Source organism: Orbicella faveolata, unplaced genomic scaffold, assembly GCF_042242905.1.
Source record: "Orbicella faveolata isolate gen_17 unplaced genomic scaffold, um_ofav_v1 contig_1, whole genome shotgun sequence".
NCBI lineage: Eukaryota > Metazoa > Cnidaria > Anthozoa > Scleractinia > Merulinidae > Orbicella > Orbicella faveolata.
The window spans coordinates 37,664,058-37,682,312 of NW_028301536.1; the positions used below are offsets into that span (position 1 = coordinate 37,664,058).

Genomic DNA, 18,255 nt, shown 5'->3' on the forward strand with positions numbered 1-18,255 from the left:
ATTAATGCCCCTCACTTCGTGCATTGGCTGCATCGCCAGCATTGCCAAATGGAGCAACATTGTTTTGGTTGATTCAACTTGGAACTTTTCACAGAAAACTTCTAGAACATTCATTTCCGTCTCCAAATTTGGGAAATTTGCGGTCAAATGGAAAGCAACCTTTGTCAAGTCAAGGAAGAGGAATGCAAATTAAGAGAGGTTTAATTATAAGCAGCCCTTTAAATGCCCACATCTCGCAGTCAATATACAATAAAGAGCTATTTTTCGGTGACTGAGGGAAATTTTCTGTTGCCAGACTATATACATTGGCATCAACCACGGAACTAACAGAACAGTTGTAAAGGGGACGATTTTGTGGCGCTGTTGAACGACTGGACATCGATGAAACTGAAAGATTGCTTTCGAACCAAACATCACGCTAATCATAAGATTCGATTCCAATATTGAATTGATAATTTTAAGCTTAATTCTTGGGAACTGAATGTATTTGCCACGAAAACTAAGCAGTAATTTCACCTTGATGTGACTAACTTATCAATATTAAAATAACCGTTTAGGAATTAGTGTCAAAGAGTTTGGGGAACGTTTTTAAGCTTATGAGCTAGATATAGTGCGAGTACCATGGCCAACGGCTGTCTAAACACTGCAGCTGAATCGCTGCTCTCTGCGCTGAACAAAGCAACGCCACGACTTTAATCCTCTCGAATTATAAAAGAAGCCTTTTGAATATAAACAATGCCAACATAAAGCGCAATTAATTAATAAACAGGGTTTTGACAGGTAAAGTCAATACTTTCATGAACACGCAGCTTCACGCACAAAATCACAACCATTTTCTACTTACTCTTCAGAGCAAACCGAAATTTTCTTCCTTGATAGCTTACTCTCCCTTCTAAGTTGATCGACCTGCCTTCTCAGGTTCAGATATTCGTTTTCCCGTTGTGAAATCGCCGACTGTCCATACATTTTTGACTCAAAATTAAAAGGACCCCAACAACGTTTACACCACAAGCGTATCGATCGAGAATCGGGGCGGTTACCCGAGCGCATAAAAAGGATGACAAACTCCACTAACCATATTTGGCTGAGGTGATTGGCAGATCTGTTCCGGGCAATATATCTCCACTGCGCCATAGCAAGCTCCGCCTTCGATTCCTGCAGAGCTTCACTCTGTATTCGCGTTTGGACGGTATAATTCATAATTTTACGATGGACTTTACATAAAACAGAAATAGCAGAGAGCAATTTTCGCAAGGGGAGTTGTAGTGGGGGTGGGAGGGGAGGGTGTGGAGGTAAGTCCTTACTCGCGCATGTTCAAAGAGGTATATTTTTGGAGGGGATGGGGAGGGGGCTGAGAATCAGATGCAATTCTTGGGAGAGGCAGGATTATATATTTAGACTACATGAAAAAATTTCATTCCTACTTCCCAGTATGTGTTTTACTGACCACCCTACTCAGCCTGTTTAGTTTTGATATACGGATGGTAGCATGGGAAGTCCTGCAATCAAGGGTTTGTTCTTGCCCTGAACTTTCACTCCCTCACAGCAAATCCGAGGAATTCATACTTGTTCCAACTAACGGCAACGAGGAATCTCAGTATAATTGGACTAACAGCAATTGCACAATGTTTTATTCTCACCATAGTCACTGTTAAAGTACAGTTGAATTGTTTAAGCACAGAAACTCGACTGAAAAACAATATGCAAATCACATGGTGCAAAAGGTTGGAAAGGTTTTCGTTTTTATAACGCATTTATAACACGAAGAAAAAACAGCACTTCCAACAGTACACAGTACTTCGCGAAATACATGTATCACATCGTAGTACCGGGTGCTACTAAGCTTGTTTTGATAATTTAGATTTGCCGCTATTCCGTTCAGTATCCTTTCGTTAATAACCATGCTTCATAAGTTAACGGATCAAAATACTACTAAAATAAGATAAGTAGTTCAATTCATAGTCATAAGAAATTTAAACAGGCTAACGTTTTGAAAATTAGACCTGCGTCAGCCCACTTGGCAAAGGGAAGACACTAAATATGTCAGCTTTTCAAATTTACCACGGATGTTAATTTAAATTGTGTTTAACAACAGGAATTTTTCCAGTATTTTCTACGAGTATGGAACTAGATTAAATTGACCATTTAATAATATTGAGACCTTGCATCAATTGCGTATGGCAATGTTCAAATTTTAAAAAAAATAAACAGTTGCTATGGTTGATGGTTGAGGCGAGAATGTGAGAAGCCCCCCTACAGGTTGCCTTCATCAGCTGCACACCGTTATTTGGGTCATCACCAGGATAACTCAAAGAAGGGCTGCGAGGGACACTGCAATGATGTCCGGTACATTTGCTCTTAGTGAGTCTGAGTACACAAGCGGCGAGAAAACCGAGCAACTGTTTATAGCTAGCTAAAAAATTGACAACCACAGGAAACTAAGTAGAATTACGATACAATTACGATTACGGCTAGAATTACGATGCAATTAAGGCAAGTCCTGGCTATTGTCTTCCATGAGTAACGGCCTTCAATTCATTCCAACTACAGTCAACAAAAGCTTCTTGTAATCTCCGCTGCAGTCTCCTTGAATCATCTTGTACAGGGTTTTATGGTACTTCTGTAGAAAAGTTTGCTTGATTTCAACAAGGTCACGCTGAAAGAGACAACGTACAATTGACTATCACAATAGACTAACGATACGGCTTATTTTTCCCCATTCCATAACTGCAGAGTTCTGTAATTAAATTTTCATGGCTAAGGAGGAAAAAATACACTTCGAAACTGATGATTAGGGAGAGATCAAAATTGACTCGTGGGAGGAGGGGACGTGCCCTATTTAGTTGCTCGCCAGACATGAGTGAGCGAAATAAGATGGAGTCCATTGAAACTGTTATTACGAAATCAAAGGCAATAATTTTTAGCCAGTATATAGATCACAAGGGTATGGTACGTTAATATTACATGGACAGGAAGTAAAATGATGTACTTTATTTTTACTAAGTCCAGTTTTCTCGACCCTCAACTGATCTCAACTTATGGATTTCTTTGACATTTCTTTTCTGTGAAGATGTACTTAATTTTGAACAAGGACGAGACGAGAAAACAGGTCTTACCTCGGAACGAGAAACAACACATCGGATCAAGGTTGAATCATCAGTACCGACGCCCTTCATGGATTTCCACAGTCGATCAGCGAAGTATTCAGCTGGATTTCTTGCGCATTGTACTGAAACGAAACAATTTCAAATGTACTTCAGTCAGTGATCTACAGATATGTCGTCAACATTGTCTTTCTGCGGTTAAACAAAGGACGAAATGTAAGGTAAAGTTGTAAGGTGAAAACTGTTCGAGACTAGTGGCCCAGCAGGCCGGCGCTTGTCTCCTGTTTAAGCGACTAGGAGTATTTCCACTCCTACCCTAGTTGGGATGCTAGTCCATCACAGGTAGTTCAGTCCCTGAACTCTCCCTCCCCCCGCTCTATTCAGGCACCTGGACCACTCGAGTCCTGTGCACTATCTTTCAGGCCACCCAATTTTTTCTACTCACACCGTGGTAAATCGATTTAACCCAGTACAATCTAAAAGAAGGCGCGGTGGCTTCATGCTTAGTACGCTTGTCTCCGGATCAAGCGGTCCGGGTTCGAGCCCTGGCCGGGGTCATTTCGTTGTGTTCTTGGACAAGACACTTTACTCTCACAGTGCCTCTCTCCACCCAGGTGCACAAAGGGTGCCGGCGGATTTAATGCTGGGGGTAATCCTGCAATGGACTAGCATCCCATCCAGGGGGCAGTAGAAATACTCCTAGTAACTTCATGCTACGGAAACCGGGATAAGCTCCGGCCTGATGGGCCATTTGGCTCGTACATGTACACAATTTTTAACCTTACATCTTATCCAAAACAGGAACAGTTTCCTGTCAGCATGAAATCAAGAGTTTCATCAAACGCAGCCAGTAAGAAAATAATTCTCACCCTCTCTGAGCTGCTCGGTCAACAGCTTGCTCGTTTTGTCCTCCCCAGCGAGTAATGCATACTAGACCCAATTTTGTGCGTCCAATTAGACGCGATTGAGGTTTCAGGGCCTACGTATAGACTACATACATGTATACTAACAGTACATGTCCACATGTTTGTTACGACCTGAATTGTTTGCTTCTCCTGATAATTGAAAAGTTACTTCGAACAGGTCGAGTAGCCTAGGTTATACCTCCTTCTAAAAAAAAAGTCAAAGCTTAAAATCTATTAATCAGCAAACATTGAAATCTGAGACGACTTACCAATACACTTGAAACCTGCCTTCAAATCTCCCGACATTTCACGATCGATAGTGTTCAATATGTCACGTTGAGAAACCTGCAAATAAATAACGATGTCCATACTTTGGTCAGTGACCCTCCTTTTATTACTCAACTGCTGCGAATACCGTACAAATAATAACAGTACAAATATACAGCGATATTGTACAGTTATTTGTACAGTAGAGAACCTGTCTGCCGGACAGGTCGGCGCGCGCGCGCAAAATTGTCACACTCTTCCTCTTTCACTGATAAATTTATTGACAACAGTACTTGGATAATAAATCTCTTATTAGTCCACATTGTAATGATAGGCCCAGGATTGATATATGGCAGGTGTTCTTGTTTTTGGTACCAGACTGGCCAGTTAAACGTTAGCGTGCCACTTAGCACAACGAAAACAATCAGAGCAGAAGAATCTCTTGCTACACACCTCCACCCATCTGTAACAGACACCTCTCCAAAGCGACTAGGAAGTTTTCGAAGATACCGTGTATGATCACTTTTTACTCTTATTGAAACATTCCTACAATGGCCACCTCTACACAACGTCCAGTTAAGTTCAAGCCCCAGTGGTTGATATTGTAGAGAGGCTGAAATGTATATAAACATGTAGATAAACTTTACCTTAATATATTCATCAAATGTTGCTCTCAGCTGTGCAAAGTTCCTGGAAGCTAGCACAACATTGAATCGCGATTCATCTGTACCCCATTTCTTCTCACCAGCCTGCAAATAAAGCAACAGGAAAATAATCAATAAACAAAGGGTCCCAGACTTATAGAAATGTCTGCCTGGACCTGCCATTTTACAACTACTGAACAGCAAGATGTCTTGAGTGTTACCTGTAATTTAAACAATGGTCTTCAGGTCTAAGAGAGCCAAGACTAAGACCTGACGGCACAGATTACCGCGACGATTAAGGGAGATGATGTATCATTTGACTCAAAACAAAATCAATTGAAGCTAGCTTGTATTGGATACCTGCGCCCCTTATGTGAGTCTTGTCTTACAGCACAAACTCCACTCAACCAGGAATCCTATCTGGAGTGCTGTATTTTTGAATTCTTACATTATAGAAATAAATTACAATATAATTTACAGAATAAGCTTGTGAGATTAGATCTCTGGCATGATCATACATGTAGTTTCCCTGCAAAAACTGAATGTATTCGAACCTCGTTACCAATAGAGGAAATGCATTGGACACAAGCTACTTTTATTGGTGGAGTAGCCTCTTTAAAACATTTCTTTTACGTCTCAGGAACCTGCTTTACCTGATATAAGTCTTGAGCCTCCTTTGCAGCCTTGCCCATGTCAACATTGGTTGTCTCGTCTCGATTGGCCTTTGTAATACAACACAAAATAAAATGCACAATTTTGCTGCAACTCGAATATTAATTATTAATATTTAATAATACTTATTTTAGCGTCAAATTTCCTTCCGAACCCCTCCCCCATGAGAAAATGTTACTTCCTTCACCATTAACAAGAAGTATTATTCAACCCCAATTTTTCGTTTGTTAGAGAAAGTGCTCCTTTGGAAAGTCAAGGATTCTTGCTACTGCGATTTCCTGACACGTCCGTAATGCAGTACAAAATCAGTAGCATTTAGAAACATTTTAAAATACACTCTCGACTCTTAGCAGACACATCACAGATACAATCATTGACAGAAAGCAAGCATGCAGTATTCAAAGCCAAGAGAGTGTGGCATGATCTTCATGACTGCACAGGATACAACTTAATAATTATACATTGTCACTGGCTGTGCATCTGAAGAAAATGGCCAGTTTTCCTATTTTGTGGTTGTGATCCGTCTTTCTCTTCCTCAGCCACAAACTTGTTTATTATTAGTTACTACTTCTCTGGTGCATTTCTACCTTAGACCGACTATGATAAAGAGATTTCTTTAATATAAATTACAAGTAATTTTGTTCACAAGAAAAATGACTTTGCATAGCTTGTGGCATAGCTCTTTTTGATCATCAAATTTACCTGACACATGGAGACTAACAGTCTCTTATAATGGCCACTGGTTTCACTCACACAGTCCTTCTCAAGATCACGCTGGTAGTCTGTGAAACAAGTCAACAGAACATGTTTGTAACTGCCGTACTACTTGATAGCATATAGTTTTAAATAGCCTGAATGCATAGTTACCGATTTAAGCATGGATTATTAACAGCTTTGAACATATAGCTGTAATCCTGTAGGACCCTGTAGATCACGGTTTGCATTTGTACAACTAAGTGAAAATGGCCATTGGTGGTGAGCATGACATAAAAATTATACTACAATATGGACAGCCTTGAAATCATGTACTAAATTAAACAAAACTTTGGCTCATTAGTATAAAGACTTTTTCACAAGGTCAGAGAATAAACTATTAAGAAATTATTAGCCATTACTATGGTCTACCCAGGCCAAGGCCCTAAGTTCCACGTTTATTTCAATTGTAGTGATGTTTTTCTCAGATCAAGATATCTAATATTTGCTGCATCCAGGGGTTACCACTTTTTGGTGTTACTGTTGTACATATCAAATTTTTGATTGATAGAAATATTCTTCAGTTTGCAGAAGTAGTTAAGTCTACTGCTGGGACCATTCTGTCATAGACAATGTATTGACTTTTCCTATGTAGTTATACACTCACATTCTTTGTAGAGCCTCTTGATTTCATTAATGTCCTTAAAAAAGAAATGCCAATCATATCAGTTTCAAATGACAAAACAAAGAGAAGTAATACCCACTGTAAGGCGTGCAAATGTTCTGATGAGACAAAGTCTTCACTTTTACATCCCATCATTCATTCTCCCAGTATATGCACTAGCTGTCCATGTTGAAATCTACATATATACCATCCTCTAGAATATCATTTGATCCTTTGGGAAAACGGGATTAAAATCCTAAAGAACCCTGCACAAGCTCTACAGGATCATGTCCAGCAAGAGGATCCTGAGAAGGATCCTGTGCCAGATCATATGCTGGGGTCTCTGTGCCGGGTCCCTATGCCCAGTCATGTGCCGGGTCCTGTATGTGCCAGACCCTGTGCCAGACCCTCTTACAAAGGATCTTAACTGAATTTAATAGGAGCTTGTAGGATCCTAATGGGATCTGTGCACAATTTCTACTGAGGTTGAGTATTGCTGACAAACCTGGTTACTCCGAGTACAGAGAATGTCAATCAAAGCCTCTTCATCAGTTCCAGCACCCTGAAATAACAAGAGCAAAGTCTTCTGTTAATATGAGCCTGCATTTCAACAAAGGTACATGTATACTGTGGTCCATTGCAAACCCTCAGGAAACTGCAGTAGCCAAACAGTTAGTGTGTTGGGACACTGGAGTAGAGATGCTGGTGCAAGCCTCATTAGAATGCCAAGTCAGACAGTTTCTACAATGCATCTACACGTATCTACCAGGAATAATTAAACTGTAAATTAAATTATGGAACACCCAGACAAAATGCAGACACTTTTGATCGACAAGAATGTCACTCAGTATAAGAAGCAATACTCAGAGAAGCTTCATGCTACAGAAACAGCAGTTAGTAATAATTATTAGCAAGAGTTATTTCTAAAATCACCAGCATCCATGAAGATTCTCCTTTGCCGAGAAATAAAATAGACTTAAATCCTTTGTGACTTAAATTTAAAATTGGTTAGCTGATACTGTAGTTGCAATTGACATTTATCAAAGTCTTGTACGCTAGTTTATTTTCAGTGAAGGACGTCACATTTCAGAGGACAACTGATGGATAGTAGCGATCTTTACACACACCATATCATTAATAACATTATTTAATCTTAGCCAACTAGAGCTGGAAAAACTGATTTAGTGACATGCCACATAATATCACGGTTGTTTGGCCAACACTTACCCTCATGGCACGTCTCAGACACTTTGCGTCATACAGAACAGATGGCTCAAGCAAGGCCAACAAACAATCTTCAAGGTTACCACTTAACTCTGACTTGAGATCATTCATCAAATCCTAACAAATGAAATGAACAATAACATAATTTGATATTAATAACCATTAATTTATTTTTTGCAGTTAATTAACTTATTAATTAAAGTTCTATTACTTTACACAAAATACAATCAAAATTAGCACTGTCCTATATTCTGACTACTAGCACTGTTGTTCAAACATGGTACACCAGTATCAGATTAACCAGCACTGACCAGATACAAGTGTACAAGGTGTGCTTCCTGATACTACGAAATAATTCATACCCTGATGTTATCAACCTATTTGATTCAAAAGCAAAAATTAAAAAAAAAACCTTAATTATATACTTGGGTCAAAAATAATTGTTTCTTATCTAGAGGTGAGCATGACCATGAAATGTGAAAAAAAAAAACCCATCATGATGACAGTTTTTTTTTGGTTAAAAAGTAATTACTGGCAACTACTAATAGTAATTACCCTTAATTTTTAATTATTAAAAAACCAAACTTGAATGTAATCATATTTTCCAGACAAATTGTAGAATGGCTGCCATCCAAGACCATTATAAAACCTACCTTTCCAAACATTGTTTTGTATCGCTTTCTGATTTCAACTCTCTGTGCATTGCTTCGTTTGACAATGATGTCAATAAGAGTCTGTTCATCTGTACCTGGAAGGAACAGAAATTGAAAACAACAATAGACTGAATCAAAAAATATTGTCATGAAAAATTAAAACAATTTAAAAATAATCTAACATATACTGTCTGAGGTATTTTTTGATCCACTGGGAGCTACATGTTTTGTATGTATCAAATTGAAAGATATGTTTATGTTTGGATAGAGTTTTGTAACTTCCATTGCTACCACGATAGGACAACAACAAGAACAAACAAGTTATAGACAGCAATAGACAGGTTTAGAAGCATCTAGATCATTATTCTTGACTGATCTTGAATGTTTGTGGAAACAGTCAAATTGTAATCTTCTTGCTGTTTAACCATGTTATGCAATAATTACCTAACTATGGCTACATTATATTAAACTGACAGTCATATACATGTATTCTTGCTACGCAGTTTTGAAATGTTGTTGCCAATGAAGATACAATCAATTGATTGATGTGTCAAATTGTAATCTTCTTGCTGTTTAACCATGTTATGCAGTAATTACCTAACTATGGCTACATTATTGCTGCGGAGCGAGCGTAGCGAGTGAGCAGCAACATAATCAGGATTTAAGAAGAATATATAGAAGGGGGTACGAATTCTCGAATTCATCACTTTTTCCAGAATGCATTGCAGTTAACCAGACTGCACTGCGCCACGTTTACTGGAGTGCATTGCGCCACGAACAACACGAGGATGTCATACTTGTTGAGCCATCGTCCTTTTTCGCGTGGATTCCACTGAGAAAGTTTGCACTGATTTACCTGTAAAGCGATGTGAAGGAGATCGTGCTTGACTTTCACAACTCTTGCTATGCAGTATGTGAAAGTTTGTAAATCTGGATGATTAATTGTGACATCTTAATCTTAGTATGTCATTTCTTAGCAGTCTCGCCTCCTTCGCCGAATTCTTAAATGAAGAGAAATTGTCGTTATTAAAGCCTGTAGAATAATTAAAACAAACAAAAACCGTCGAACATGCTGATTTCATAAATGCTGCAATCTATTCCCTTTCATCGAAACATGAATTTAAGCTAAAGCTTGTCTGAGCATTTTCACACATCACGATGAACACGTTCTCGACACAGTCTGTCAAGTTCTAGAGATATTTAATGCGTACCAGTACAGAATTTATAAGTTAGATTTCTGCTCCTACAATTTCCACATCTTTCAATTTTCGCGATCTGGTAAAGGGGAGGCTGATGTGTATCGTTTTATGTCCAAACATACTTCAGATCACAATGTGCTTTTTTGTTTCGATCGTTTGTCACACCTCACCATCGATGCATCATCATGCATGAAGTTGATGCATACAAGGACAGATTTTCAGTGACACCACGATTTGACACTACTTTGAGAAATAACAGTTAATTTAAGTCTTGAAACGCGCAGATAGATGAATCATGGCGTTAAATATGTCACTATCAACAGAATGTGCCGCAGCATTACTATCTTTTAGATACCCTAGTATTAAACTGACAGTCGTGTATTCTCGCTACGCATTGTACCTTCATTGGCAATAACATTTCAAAACTGCGTAGCGAGAATACATGACTGTCAGTTTAATATAATGTAGCCATAGTTAGGTAATTATTGTATAACATGATTGATTGATGTGTCAATTGCTCACCTACTCCTCTCATAGCCTTTCTTAGCAATTCACAGTCAGCCTCTGCATCGAATGGAGAGATTGGAACAATGGTACCATGACCGTATTTCTGCAAACAAGATCAGATTATACTGCACCTTAATTATGGGTAAGCATTTCATCATAAGAGGCTTAATAACCAGCATTACTTTTTAATCAAGTGTACAGAATGACTACCGATAGTAAGTTGTAGAAGAAGAATAACTTTCAGTTGTTACTGAGGTTAAATTTTTTCAAGTGAGCTGCTACTTAAAAATACAATCATATAAATAATATATAATTTGGGACTGCCTACAGTGCGTACCACTCAAAAGTCAGTTACCACCTTCTTGCAAGACCAGACATATCTCATCTCACGAGAGCTTTTATTAAAAAGGGTATGTTAGAACAACTGCTTGTACTTCTCTCAAGATTTTAGTAGCCCATTGTAAATAAAGTAAACATGCAGCAAGAATATCTGAGCATTAATGCTGGTAAACTTCACTCTGATCAGTGAAGTTTCGCTTGCAAGTGCTTGTTGATTCTGTTGTTTACTGAGTTCATTAAGGATTTAAGCTCACGAAAATCAGTCGCACACAGTACTCTGATTCTTTTTTCTATAATTATGAGAGGAAACATATATATACAAATACCTCTTTCAAAGACATTGAAGCCATCTGAGTAGTTGGAGCACCTCCCTGATAAAGAACAAACCAAAAATGTCACTGAATTAAGTGTTCGTAGTAAATTAAGAAACTGTGTGTACCATTTAGTACTTTTACTAATTAAATTACCAAATTGAAAGCTGTTCTTATTTTGTACCTATAGTAATCTCTGAGCAAGTTTGGTCAAGTCACAGTCCATTTTTTGACAAGTTTTGCCCGACCGAAATGACAGCTTAATGGTTATTGTTCTAAGGTAATCAAAACATCTTGTAACATCAGATCAGTGATCAGAGGCCATGCGATCAGAAAATTTAGGATTGGATTAGCATGGGTTTTATCGTAGTAATCAACCATCCAGTCACTCATTAAGTACAATTTTTTTGAAAGGTTGCCTTTGCTGTCTTCCTTTTATAACATGGCTACCACCAGGAAATTGTCAGTACCAAAAGCAAAGCAATTTTTTAAGCAAGATGTATGTTTAGGATAACATGGAAGTAAGTAGCTAGCTAATAGTAGCGTCTGTCTGTCTGTTTGTTTGTTTGTTTTTTATTTATTTATCTGACATGGCAACAAAAATGCCAAAATGGTCACAGCTTGGAACACTATCATCAGACAAAAAAAAAGTCAATTTCTGAACAAGCCAGCAATGACAAAAATTTCATCATCAAGTAGTCTCCGAACTGTTCGCACTGCATGCATTTTATTCACACTTACACCAGTTGTAGGAGGAGGAGGTTTTGCTGGCTTTTGTTGAGGAGCAGAGGGATGCGTCACAGGTGGGGGTGCACTGTGCGTCACAGGAGGGGGGGCACTTTGCATCACTGGAGCTGTGTAGTATAAACAATGTTATGTGTATATGCAAACAAACGATTTCAGCAAAGGCACATAACATTATCACAAGCAATCCTCATGAATGAATTCCAATTGATTTTGTTTTTAAAAATGTTCTCTTCATTCAAGGTTGGAAAAATTGATTAACCTTTAGTTAATAAATTTAACCTACAACTGTTATGCACACGTATACCAGACTCTACCCTTATTACGTGTACTGTAGAAACATCAAAAGTCCCTGTAAAAATAATATAAAAATACTGCACAATGTACATTTGCCAAGCTCTTTAGAGGCCTCACTACCACTGAAAACCCATTTTGGAAGAGATGGTACAGTGTATAATTTATTGGGAGAAGGGGTTACTTTCAGATGTTTAAAGAATTTTGCTTCCTTTCAAGGGGGTTACTGCTTTGTAATTCTCCCTTAGTCTGTCCGAGTCTACTGAAATGTCAGCCAGTTATGCATAAATTCTGTTTGCTTGTTCCATCCTTAAGTCAACAACTCATGATTACTTTGTTCTCTGTTTCTAACGAGACACAAAAGTACATGTGTATAGATTTCTGCATGCAAGTTCTTATAGTCTTTCCTTATTTAATAAATATACTGTAAGCATAAAATTAATTAACATTAAATTCAAGAAGGTACCTTGAGAAGCATAGCTCTGTTGAGGAGGCTGCTGTGAGCCATATCCAGGGTGTGCTCCGTATCCAGCTGCCGGAGGCTGTGCCCCATATCCACCAGTGGGTGGTGCTCCTCCATATCCACCGGAGGGAGGTGGTGCCCCGTATCCACCAGAGGGGGGTGGTGCCCCGTATCCACCAGAGGGGGGTGGTGCTCCATATCCAGGTTGGCCATAAGGCTGAGCACCATATCCTCCAGGAGGAGGTGGGACACTGTATGGATCACCATAGCCAGGTTGTGGACCTCCCGGAAAAAAAAAAAAAACCAAATGAGAGTGATTTGCTTTTCAAGTAGGTTTTGTCCTACTATTAAGGGGGTAGAAGTGTAATTGAAAAAGCTGATTTACTTGTTGGGAATAAAGACGCAATAAAGGCACATGTAAAAATAACTACAGTACTGTACAAAGCAAATTTGGAAAGCTTAGCACATTTTTAGCATTCCCTAGGCTGTGTTCAGTCAAAAGGCACCAATGAAGAAGGTGCATATACATGAACTTCACCTCTCCAAAGTTTGATAATCAACACATTATTTCTAAAAGAACAACAACCAGGGGCATCTCCTAACAGATTGGAAAAAGTTCATGTGATTGTACTCAAAATAATGTATACTGGTAACTTCCATCTCACAAAAGGAATTCAAAAGCAAATAAATTAATATTGAAGTTTTGTCTGTCCTCCTTGTGTGCATATTTCTATATATCAGGCAGATTTGTCTTGAGCAAAGTTTTCAAGTAGCTGGCTTCGTAGTTGAGCAGGTGGCAGCAGAGTACCAGCTGCGATCATGAAGAAGATGGTAATTCTTGCTGGCAGATAGCCGCAGTTGATAATCCTTTACAGTGTGTATTCATCTTTACTCTTGTCTTTCATTACAAGAGATTCTCTTATTAAGTACTACAATAAATAATAATTATTACAGATGTCACTAATGCCAAACCACAGCAAATTTTCAGAAGAATTCAGTTAAAGCTACAATTGCGTAGATTTGTTAATTTATACCTGCAGCCAGACTGTTCCCTTTTTTTGGCCACTGTGTAAGTGTCAGTAAAAATAATTGATATTGCATGAACTTACCTGGTGGTGGTGGATACCCTCCCCCCGTAGGAGGGGGATAACCACCGGGAGGTGGGTAACCAGGTGCTGGAGGATATCCACCAGGTGCTGGGGGGTATCCACCAGGAGCTGGTGGGTAACCAGAAGCAGGAGGGTACCCTCCAGATGGAGGATATCCTGGTGCTGGAGGATAACCCTAACAAAAAATTAAAAAAAAAAACAAGTAAAGTCAGGTTTTATAACAATAAATATACAGTTACAATTAAATATCAAATTATTTATCAATGATGAAACAATAATATCATTATCCCTGGCTTAAATATATGATCAGCAACTTAAGATTTTAACTACATTGTACAATTGGACCACGGGTATTTTCAACTTCCAACAATTTTGAACTAAAACTGTTTTCCCTATGATTTGCCCCCATTTATTCTTGCAGTCCAAACTTTCAAAAATTAGAAGAGCCGGTAAGTACAGGCATAAAGTTTTTGAGGCATATATCTCGAAAACGTACTAATGATAAAAGATTGTTTTCATATAAACTACATGTGTTGTATGAATCTTAAGTTAGAGAGGTTATTTGTATGGCTGGGGGTAATTTTTTGAAAAAAATCAAAATCTTAGTAATATATCATATTTTAATATTCAGTGGATCACTTGGTAATATGTATTTCTAATGTAACCATAAGAAAATGAAGCTGATGCTAGATCAGGTTTACAACTAATTGAAAATAATACCCACAACAAATAAAAGTATTATTAAATTAATATTATACATTTTGACTGCTATAAAATAATTAAAGAATGACAGCTGATTATTACCCCTCCAGGATATCCAGGTCCACCACCATAGGGAGGATATGACATTATAAAGACTTTCTTCAAGTGGAACCTGTGAGAATAAGGCAAAAACGTAATCAACATCGCTAGGTCTTCTTGACACCTTTCTCTAAAAACCCGTGTATGGTTTGTTTTTGACATAATAATAATAATAATAATAATAATAATAATAATAATGGCATTTTGGGCAGTATATCCACAGGGTGGCTCTTCGCCTGCCCGATGCTAACTAAATTTACAATTGTAAAAAGGTTAAGAGATATCTAAAAATTTATATCCACATGAAGTTATAACCTTTGAGTTTTGATAAAACATGCATTCTCTTCACTAAAGTAGTCATAGCTTTTGAAAGAAGCAAAAAATAAAAATTCTCCGACAAAGTTTTTTTTGCCTGATTATTGGGCAACATTCTCTTCAAATTTCAGCAAAAAACGTTGAAAACTCGCCAGAAACGAACTCAAAATGTGCACTTCACTTGCTGAAATTTTTGTTTTGAGATATGAAGGAAAAAAATACTTTCGCACGTTCTTCCAGAGTAATGAGATAATAATTACACAAAACGTGTGAAATAATAACGCATTGATCAACCAAGTGAAGGCTCATTTTACATTAACAATAGAGCTCGTATCAATTCTGATCAATTACAAAGGATTGTTGCCTCTGGCGGGAAATATCCTTTGCAAGATCTGAATTCCACCGCTCGTGTGCTCAGGTTAGTACGAAAATAATTTTTGCTTCTGTTTCTTCCTTTCAATTTTTATAACACCTTAGCTTTGACATAGACAACAAAAGAGCCTACTTGTAAACAATGTGAAGGAAACCCACGAGATACTTTTACTGTTTGTACCACTTCGAGTGGTGAAAGTGCCAAGGAAGTACATTTGTAATGCTTACAAAATTTTAAAGTGCCTATGAAGTAAAAAATAATTGCTGCTGATTTGAAAGGCTTTTCAAAGCAAAGAAGAATGGCGTTTTCTTTTTTGGAATATCTTTTTTCGTTTTAGAGATATTCACGTTTTTGTATTATAAGTGATGACGTCATAGGTGGTTCCACTAAAACATTTCAAGACTCAATCAAGAATATCTCTAGAAATATTAAAGCAGTGTTCTTTAAACTTGGCACCAGAAATGTACATCACAAAAGAAACAAAATTACACCCATTGTGCCGTCGCCATGACAACAGCTATGCCGCTGGTCCTGTTTTAATTAAAACTAACATTACCAGATTTTATCTTAAACAAGGATCATCCAGTCCCAACAATCTGATGGGGAGAGTTAGGTCAATATGGGAATCATGTGTGTTCCGAGCAAGACCCTCTGTCCCTTTTCGAAGGGTTGCAAATTGGCATACTTGGTGTTTCACAGAAAGAGACTGGAGCCAAAATTGTTGCCATGACAACAACACAGAAGATGTCTTTCTGTTTCTTTTGGGATGCACATTTTTGGTGCCAAGTTTGAAGAACACTGCTCCAATATTTCTAGAGATATTCTTAATTCGGTGTTTTACTGTTCAAATGGAACCACCTATGACGTCATCACTTTCCTCATTTGCATAATACAAAAACGTAAATTTCTCAAGAACGAAAAAAGATATTCCAAAAAGGGAAACACCATTCTTCTTTACTTTGAAAAGCCTTTCAAATAAACAGCAATTATTTTTTACTTCATAGGCACTTTAAGCATCTTCCTCATCCAGTGTAAGTAACTTCTCTTGCTCAAAGCAGGAACCTTTGTTGCTAGCAGCTAACCCATTGGCCCAAATCTGATTGAGTGTTTTTTAAACCTTTTTCCCCCAATTTTTCCTCTGTGGTGCTTTCTTTGTACTTGCAAATGGACGCAAACTTTTGCATTTCTTTGAAGACCTATTTAAGCTTACCTCAACAAACTACAAACGGAGAACATCCAGACCAGCTCGTTGACTATACCAAACACAAACGTTTTGTAATAGTTCATCTGTGACAATCTGTCATGCAACTTTTAATGCCAGTTTACTTCTCGTGAAAACCCACTGACAGTTATCAATTAGGGATAATTATGCAAAGAAATGTTTTCGCTTGTAACTTTGCATAGAATCAATCTTTTTTCATGGAATTTTTCAAATGAAAGATCGCAATAAGATCTATCTGAAAGAGCGAAAAACATTTTTTTGGAAAAATGATCAATTTTGTTGTTGTTGTATGGAAGTTCCATTATAAGTCCCTTTTTCTCTAGTCTGTCAAGTATGATGCAAAAGAATGTTCAAAAGGAAAAATGGCCAGTCAATGGAAAGAGGGCACAAAAGAGAGGGATTAACTACAAAGCCAGGGAATGACCTTTTGTGGCTAAGTGATCGCGTCTCGCGAATTTCTTACTGCATTACAATCCAGTTACTGTTAACCACTGTCAAACATGCAGCAGCAAGTGGCATCAAGAAAAATTCCAGTACATTGACTTGTTATGTCAATACAAAGACAAGAGATGTGTTCCTTAAAGCAAATGGTCTAAGAAAATTATCAATATTGACCCAGCAAAGGAGCTAGTGTGTTACATTCTTGCTGTGTGCAGTATGTAAATGTGGATTTTAAAGGTCAGGACATGACAGGGTATGTAATCTTATGTGAGTCTCCAACCAGCTGCGATGGTTGCACAATTGCCATCATTAAATACAGTTTGTAAAGTATATATTCAGCAAACCAAGATCAGAGATGTTTGTTGACCTTCTGGAGGTTATCAATCAGGACAGGACAAGGTAGTACACCTTTTTTTGCCTTAAACAGGGTTTTTATCCACACCTAGGGATGTAAACACTTCACTCATCTCTTCTCAGTCCTCCAAATGATCAACATTTGAAACCCAGACTGCAGCATTCCTAAACCCAAATATCGGTCCAGTAGCCACACACCCAGAGATTTACATCCACCCACCTCTGTCAGAGGGGGGTGAATCTGCCAATTTGAAAAAAAATCTTGACATGTGAAAAAAGGGGCCAGTGTGTTAAATTCTTTAAAAAAAATTGCTCAGCACCATTACCGAGTGTTAACTTAAAATGGTGTCTTGTCACAGGAAGTGTACTGTGAACTGACATGTATGTAGTTACAACTACAGCCATCCACATAAGGATCTTGAGTTGAAAAGGGACTTGAAAAGGGACAGGCACAACTGTGTCAGGTGACATTAAAACGTCGCATGTAAACCTTGTCAAGGGCTTCAAAAACCGAAAATTATCAGAGATTGGAATGCACTTATTTATCACTAGATCCTTTCAAATTTAAAGAAGTTGCTTACGTGTATAAACGGCGGAAGTAAAAAATCGGAGGATCTTAAGTGGATAGAAAAACCTCATTAATGGAGCAAGTACTATTTGATCTACGGTCAACAAGTATGATTTCAGTGCCCTGCAATATCCTTATAAATTTAAAACATTGCAAATTAAAGTTCAAGTGAAACAGATGCAAATTGCAGTACATCTGAATCAGTAGCACAAACAGTAAACTAATAAAAACTGGTATGAAAACCATACGATATAGAACACATAAATCACAAACCAGACAGCTGTGCGTGATCACAGCTACTCACCAGGAAATAAACAGCTAGCCAAATCTCAGAACCCTTCAGCTTTGCTGCAAGAAAGCAAGACAAGCCTTCGAACCCTGACAGGGAC

General features: G+C 38.0%; 1 protein-coding gene across 1 annotated transcript; it reads right to left on the reverse strand.

Moving 5' to 3' along the window:
* Positions 1 to 1,614: 1,614 nt before the first annotated feature.
* On the reverse strand, positions 1,615 to 18,252 carry LOC110044956 (annexin-B12-like). Its single transcript, XM_020750539.2, has 17 exons — positions 18,171 to 18,252; positions 14,597 to 14,666; positions 13,793 to 13,967; positions 12,687 to 12,965; positions 11,924 to 12,036; positions 11,198 to 11,242; positions 10,548 to 10,635; positions 8,827 to 8,921; positions 8,177 to 8,290; positions 7,455 to 7,511; positions 6,953 to 6,986; positions 6,295 to 6,374; positions 5,574 to 5,642; positions 4,924 to 5,025; positions 4,279 to 4,354; positions 3,117 to 3,229; positions 1,615 to 2,656 (listed from the first exon to the last, which is right to left on the reverse strand). The coding sequence occupies exons 2-17, from the start codon at positions 14,639 to 14,641 to the stop codon at positions 2,531 to 2,533; spliced, it is 1,611 nt and encodes a 536-aa protein (XP_020606198.2). The 5' UTR covers positions 14,642 to 14,666; positions 18,171 to 18,252; the 3' UTR covers positions 1,615 to 2,530.
* Between the last annotated feature and the right edge of the window lie 3 nt (positions 18,253 to 18,255).